The sequence below is a fragment of the Opisthorchis viverrini genome (genome assembly GCF_000715545.1).
Source record: "Opisthorchis viverrini unplaced genomic scaffold opera_v5_29, whole genome shotgun sequence".
NCBI lineage: Eukaryota > Metazoa > Platyhelminthes > Trematoda > Opisthorchiida > Opisthorchiidae > Opisthorchis > Opisthorchis viverrini.
The window spans coordinates 2,332,691-2,340,334 of record NW_008751685.1 but is presented as its reverse complement, the minus strand read 5'-3'; the positions used below and the strand labels follow the sequence as shown (position 1 = coordinate 2,340,334).

The following is a 7,644-nucleotide window of genomic DNA, read 5'->3' as shown; positions in this document are numbered from 1 at the left end:
TGGTCGCTGCCGTCTTCCTGGATGGGGACCCCGAGACGGGCCACATCAATGGCTGGAGACATTATCAGACATGGCCCAGTCGCGCCCTCAGTGGCGCTCGTGCATCCAAGCTATTGCCTTCGATGCATAGCTCCTTTTCCAACCCCCAACCCCCCACTTGACAGCCCACTGACAGTGCTGGATTCATGCACCAATTTATCAGCTCCCGCCTGCAACACGCAGCTACCTACCCCTCCCCCCAAAACCACCGGTGAACGAAACTGCGGCAGCTACAACCAGTGTACGAGTACGCGGTTCTTACAGCTGACGATGATGATGATGATCTTTGCAAATCAATTTGGTTTTCACGGGAAAATCAACTGAATCTCTCGTTTATGGTTATTCTCCGACTGAATGTGCTGCACAAGTATAACATAAGGTTGACGGAAACTCGGCGATTGCGCCTGAGGCCTGATGATGCCCAAGAAGGACGAAACCGGTTGTGAGCTGTCGAAGGGTTTTCAGCAACCTTGTGAGTAGTTTCTGCTGTGAAAATATACTGCGATATCTCGAATATCGTACCAACTGAAACATGGGGCGGTCTTTGTGCAGCAGACTTAGTTGAAAAATATTCCGTGAATACTGTCGTACGTCAATGTAACCGCTGCTTATCACGCGCCCATACAACACAGGCAGTATTCAGTGAAATAGCTGCAAGTTATGGACAAAACAGAAAGGACGGACAGTAGCGGGTGAAATAATTAACTAACACAGGAAAGGAATGGACTCATGGCTGGCAATCATTGTTCTCATGAAACGGCTTGTGGTGCGTGGGAATTCCCACCCCTAATTTGATCACAGTTAACGCAATGTAACATTATATTTACCTAATGTAATTTTAACCTAATGCTAATGGTAAACGTAAGTTGATGCAGCGTTAGTGTAACATTGTTTCCGAGCGAACAAAAATTCAGGTCGTTCAACAGCGTCTCATTTGGGGGTCCGAGTCAAGGGAGCTGCTTTCTTACGGCGCAGTTGCTAACGGGGTCGGAAGATATTGTTACAAGATACCACCGAAAGGGATCACGATTTTCAGTGCTGAGGACATGTGCAGCATAGAAACATTAAGTAGTGCCCCCCCCCCAACCGACAGTTCCGTTGTTAGCGAAAAACGTACCTTGTTCTCCGTGAAATCACCAACCCCGTCGTCTCCATTCCGGGTCTCCATTAGACAATCATCGTCTTCTGTATCCTCTGATGAATCATCGGAATCGGATTCGGGGTCGGGATCTTCGCCGGGCTTAAGACTAGAGATTACCATAACATTGATGCCGTTTTCCAGTTTGAAGAATCTAGAAGTAAATGATTAACAAGCAGGAACAATACCTATAATTTCTCTGGTCCACCAAACTTTTCTCCATGGAAAAAAGGTGCTCTTCCGCGCAGCGCATGGTCACGTGAGCACGACTTCAAAGTAATACACGGACGAACGAAGCCGGTACTGGAAGCTGAAAATAGCGCAATAAGTGACGGCATGCATAACAAGGATGTCAGAGGAAAACATCAAAAATAACGGATGATGCCAACTTCAACACCAACACTATCCTTTCCTGAATTCTAAAACGAGAGGATCGTTAAGTTAAGGGGACGCTTTGGATGTTCATCCCCATGAGACACTGGGGACTCGAAATGAGTCGGAAGTTAGGGTGCAACGGTTGGTCGAAAAGTCCAAATCGGCCGTCAGTTTTCCAACGTTAAACTCGAGTCCAAGCGCTTCCCCCCTTTGGTGTGGATTCACATGAATAATTGCGCCAGGACAGGAGGACGACTGTTCAAAACGAGAGTGATGTGAAACTGAATATTATTATTATTGTTATTAAATCACCCACTGAAGAACGGCCGTAATCCCATCGAAATGGGAAATGTACTTTTAAACTACGATCTGTAAGTCGCACGGGTGTTCCGTTCCCGTGTCAAACTGTAGTATACCGGTGTCATTGATTCATATGTAAGCATTGGTGATGTACAACCTTGCTTACTGGGCTCTGGCTTATGAGCTTTATTTCTGTTTTCCATCCGCAGAAATTGTCGTGAACACCTGCCTTCGGAGAATCACTGTCCCCTGGTGCTTCCACAGCGTGCATATTACAAATCAAAATCTAAAAATATTGCAGGTTTCCCCACCGTATCATTCGGTTGTACTAGTCAGCACTGTGAAAGTGAAGTCAGGCGAGTTGTGCGATCAAGTGGGAACATTGGAGAGTTGGCAGTTTTGATGTAGTTACATTGGAAGGTGAGCGTCGGGTTGATAATACTCGCCCCTGAATTAAGGCCTCTGAAACGCAGCAATCGGGGGCAGGAAAACCTAGGGCCTGCATTTGTCCAACCGACTATAGAAAGGACCTGACGCAATGGCCACCCAACCCGAAAGCCCAGCTGTGATCCATGGTCAAGTCTGCCAAGTGTATTGAGGGAATCAAACAAGTTTCACCGGTGAAAAGGCATGACACGTTGATAGGCTTGGGATTAGAATTGACGAGTAGGCGAGGACGACTGAAAAGGCTATTGCAACTCCCATGTCCAGTCGGGCCTTGCTCTTCGATTCAATATGTTATATAAGAACATATGATAACTTTAGACCGATACTTATGGAGGCAAAGGACGACCGGTATAACCATGATCATATTGTGACCACAGAAAATAACGGGCATGCATGCCAAAATTTTCGGGGTTGGGGGAGAAGCGCGGGCCTAAAAAAGCCCGAAGCCGATTCGCTCACGTCTTGACTAGTCAGGGTACGCCCTTGATTGGTTCGCAGTTGGCCAGCAAAATCGGTTCGTTCGGCGTGATTCCTAGTTATCCAGAGTATCTCTTCCCCGGACACCCCCACTTGAAGTCACTGTTTATCTAACCACTGCCTTATATGACTTGTCATCACTCAGGGTGTTACTGTCGCCTACCGGTGAACTTGAGGTTAGTGGGAATCCGGTATAGACGGCGCTGAGTTTGCTCTCCACTTCAGAGGTGCTCCATGGTTTTCCAATGCTCTACGTGGCGTGGTTACACTCAAGGGTCGCAACCTGCATTTTGGCGATGTATTCAACTGCTGTTGGAGTCTGAGGCGCTGCAAAGTCAGCTCACCGTGCTGTTCGATTTTGAGAAGAAGTTGGGTTTTGATGTCCCTATCATGAGAGGACTGCAAACCAGATAATACATGAGGCATCTGGACTGGTTCTCCGTCATTCTGTTGTCGTTAAAACGTTCGCATTCCCGATCGACAGAACTGGTAAAATTGATGAATTCCCCCATTTCTTGATAAGCTCGAGGCATTGGTGAATGGTACCGAAGAGTTGCATTTGATGACCAAATGTATGAGACATTGTTCTGACCGTATAACAAGACCTGAAGTCCTGGAGCGGCTTGGGAACAATCAATTCTGCACACTGTTCTCACTTCGATGTGCCAAGTTTTTGCACCAATAATCTGAATTTTCATCCATCATCGAAAATAGACATCCGTTTTGAACATGTCCTTGTACAGCCTGAACCAGAAACACAAGTAAGCCCAAAATATGGCCAAATGTTTACTTCATCACTGACACTACGACTCCATCAGCTAAAGGGGTAGAACACCCACGGGCACAGGCTATTGATAATGTGGCGCTTTGTACATTTATTTTGCGTCCATTATAACACTACGCATTTCATCAATTGCACAATCGTTTTTTGTTTAAATACGGAAAGCTAAAAAACGCGCACGTGTACAATTTCACATAATACAGGCGTGGTCACGTGCTTCGACTCTCTCTTCTGATGGTTATTCGCTGACCTGGGCCAACGACGAACTATTTTAAAGAGAACAATTGTTAGTGAGTCTGTTCCATCTGGTCTCTTTATTTTTGTATACCCAACCTAGCGTAATCATTTTTATTTCCTTGCCACACACTCCTGGTAAACTAACGTTTTGGGTAGCCAGACCACTACAATACATCGATACATAAACTGGGGCAGTGATTAAATGCACTTCAGCTGTGGTTCCTCAGTCTGATTTGCTTCTGTTGCAATAATTTTCAGGGCAGACAAGGTTCCATCGATTTCGTCGGTTCCTGCCCGCCAGTTGTGTTTGAGGCGAGTCCTCACCTTAGCCCTCCATCTGGATCTTCCAAGCCTGTGTGTTCGTCAAAAGACTTACTGATGACCCACATCGCGCATTACCACCCAAATCGAAGTCAAAACGCATGTCGAGCACGTCATACATAAACCTTATTCGGTGACAACCACCTGGAAATCTCGACAACTAGGTTCACTACTGGCAACAGCCTTCCGGTGGGTCCTTGATAATGATCGGCTCTTTGGTCTATATTTTCGGCCAGTCAGACCTCACTTGAATTTTGCACCGGTAATTGGTCCGCTCGTTAGGCCATTTGTATGCGGGATAAGATTCTTGGCCGAGGCGGCGCCTACTGACCCCAAATCCCATTGATCAGTACCAGGTTGGGGCAAGTCCAAATATCGGCCTTCGATCAAATACTGGATCTAAATTGACCTGGTAATAATTCGCCTATTCATTTGCTTACTCGTTTTGACATACGCTTTTGACTTCTGCTCGTTTTGCCCATTTGTGCATGCCTCTCACCTTGCCGCAAAGCCTGTCCGTCTGAATTCTGTATGTTTCGAGGTGTGTGGGAATTACGTTGCTGGGCTACCTCCTCATGGTTTTTCGCGCACTGATTTTCACTGTCATGTGTTTCATGTGGTCGCACTACTAATCAGAATTATAAAATGTCCTCAGGAGGTTTGATCCTCACTAACGAGCCGGCATTCCGCTCGCCAATGTTTGCTGTGCTGACTTCGATGTTGAACCGTACGGGGCAATGGTAGATTTATGCAACTGTTGATGACACAGACGTGGATAATTGAGGTTGGTTGTGTTAATTTGCCTACCGTTGTGTAAATAGTGCCGTTGATTTTCGGATGCAATTCCTCTTTTTGAAACTTGCGATGCCAAACCTATCAGCGACTTGAATTTCCGTATCGCGATAACCAACCTTGGGCCATTCGGAAACATATTTACATTTCCTTAGAAGGGTTTAGGACATACAATAACAAGGAACATAGCGGCCAGGACGAATGTCGACAACGAACTTTTTTACTGAAACCATGCTTATAGCCTTCCGATTCAGGTCCATCATACCCCTAAAAAAGCGATTCAGCTGTCTGGCATCTTAGCGGATGGGCGCGCGGAAAACCAGGTGATCGCTTAATGATCGTTTTTTCAAAACGCCCACATCACCAAGACAAGCAAAATTGATATTCAGTGGTGTTCTTATAAGCGCTGATGAATAATCGCTTTAAATGTGTTATTCTTGTGAGAGAGAGAACTACAAGAAACTCGGTGCGTCTTCAGCTCTATGCTTTTAACTTATGTACGGAGATTCCGAAACTCACCACTCATGACGGCGGAAACAGGATCATGCAGGTTCTAGAGCGCTGAGAGTTTACCTTGCAGGACGGCAGTAAAAGGGACAGAAGCAAAGGATACCTCTTAAATTTTGGAACTATCAATCTCCGGCTTCCCTCATCCAACCTGTTGGGTCCGATCTTAGGTGCTGTCGTCCCTCATGATTCTCGCGATTCTCTGACGGCGTTGCACATAAAAATTCCAATTAGGTCGATTTGGCAAAGTTAATTTCGGATAAAATGGGTTCAGCGCGAACGCAAGTCTCGACCAAACGAAATCTACCTGGTGAATCAAAGATGCGGTCGTCTACAAAAGCAAGCCAATTTAGTTTGCCGCTAAAGGCAATGCGACCTGTTTACTCCACGCACAGACCGGGCGACTGAACAGAAACATGAAGATAATGCGATTGCAAAACAGCACCAGAAGGTAAAATATTGAATAAAAATGTTGCTTTTGAACAACGGCAAATTAGGCCATCCAAAATGTGACATCCTACTTGTCGCAAGTTTCAGATATTGAAAAGTATATGTGCAGAAATAATTATCTGAACAAGTAGAGTGGCCCCAATGCACCCTTAGGGGGGCATTTAAGTTTGGAATCGCCGAGACAACGGGCAGATAATTGCTTGACAGTGGCTTCCTTCAACCCTTGAAATATACGTGGGTGTATATTTGCCAGGCCCGTTACTCCCCGAAAGCCGCATAATAACGTTGTGCCCTCCCCACTGAATGCAGCGGGTAGTTTTTAAGTGCCCACCCATAAGCTATCCGTAATTGTAACATACTTTATGACATTTAAAGGTCAGTCTATTTTGAAGAATCGTGCGCATTTGTGCACTCGGTGAAATGGCTCACACGAAACAAACCCGGTTCCGAGAATTCTGCGGGCTGTCACTCCTTTTGATTGGCCGATATGAAGCGAGCGTGGGCGGAGGAGTTGCTTTGTTTTCAACATGCTTGCTCGAGTGGTTCTCTCAGGTAGGGTTCCTTGGTCCTTTTGTGGCTCTTAGTGGATTCAAATCCTGAAGCTAATTTAACAAAGCCCCTCCGATCCACTTGGGGGAGACAATTTCTCCTTTCGGAAAATTCAGCGGCTCACCATATATGATACTTTAAACATCTACAGATAGGCGACTTTGCTGCCTCCAAGAACTTCTACTTAGAATTTTATCACGCTGCTTCTATTAAACATTTGCACCCAGGTTCAAAAAATAGGGTGCATGCTTTTGTAGCGACCCAGTCACCCAGTATCTATGGGCGACGAAGAACACAATACATTAAATATTCATGATGGTGTTATCTGACCGCCAACGATGGCCTAAAATGCTTATTAATACGCACTTCATCGTTAAGTGTGGCCACTTATTGTAATTGCCGGACCCGTGTCCATTTTCAATGCTGATTATGGAGTCTCAACTGCGCAAGATGTGTTGAATTGCTGCCCTAGAGCGGCACTTCATCACGATGAATGTACGCGTTGTCGGTCTGTCATGTCGGCGCTTGAAAATTATGTAACCATTGTTGGCGTGAGTTTTGATTTTTAGTGGAATCTTACGGCAAAATTGATCAGGATGTCCATTTTTCCAATAATCCGGCTTCACTCGATGATGAATCCGAAGTGAAAACATGCGTGTTTGATTTAATCTCGTTTGTACCTCCTGTAAAATCTTTCAGATATCCTTCTGTTAAGAGCGCAAACTAACCCCTAAATCATTTAGTCCCATTGTTGACAATGAAGGAGCCAAGTGTCCGAGGATATTAATTCCGGCGAAGTTAGCTCTAGTAAGATGTGTGCACCAGGCAGACGTAAGATCGGTTGATATAGGCTCGGTCCGTAGTACTGAGGGACGATATGTGCCTTGAAATACGTACCCATATATGTAGGCGTACCCGAATATAGTGGAAGAATGTGTACTTGGTGTCATATTTGCCCCTTTAGAACACTGAAAATTAAATTCGTCCCACTTCCGTTTCCCTAAAATTTTACTCTGTAGCACTTGGAAACAACAGTTGCGCCGCTTTCACCATTACATTTAACCATCTCAAAATTATGCGAGGTGGTACTATAATCGACTAAAAGGGCACATTCCCGGACAAGGCTCATCAGCTCCCGGTTTCATCGTTGTTAAGAAACCTTTCGTCACCTTCGTCATCCGGCTACGGCTAAAACCCCATTACATCTCAGACAGGTAAAATATTGCAATAC

The 7,644-nt window shown here is 45.4% G+C and overlaps 1 protein-coding gene across 1 annotated transcript in view; it reads right to left on the bottom strand.

Moving 5' to 3' along the window:
* The window catches only part of T265_02427 (hypothetical protein), a gene marked incomplete at both ends in the record, with an annotated part of 60,359 nt that extends 59,028 nt beyond the window's left edge, over nt 1–1,331 (bottom strand). Inside the window, one exon of the mRNA XM_009166660.1 lies at nt 1,177–1,331. Coding sequence (XP_009164924.1) covers nt 1,177–1,300 — 124 coding nt within the window. The remainder of the gene's footprint in view (nt 1–1,176) is intronic.
* Nucleotides 1,332–7,644: the final 6,313 nt, after the last annotated feature.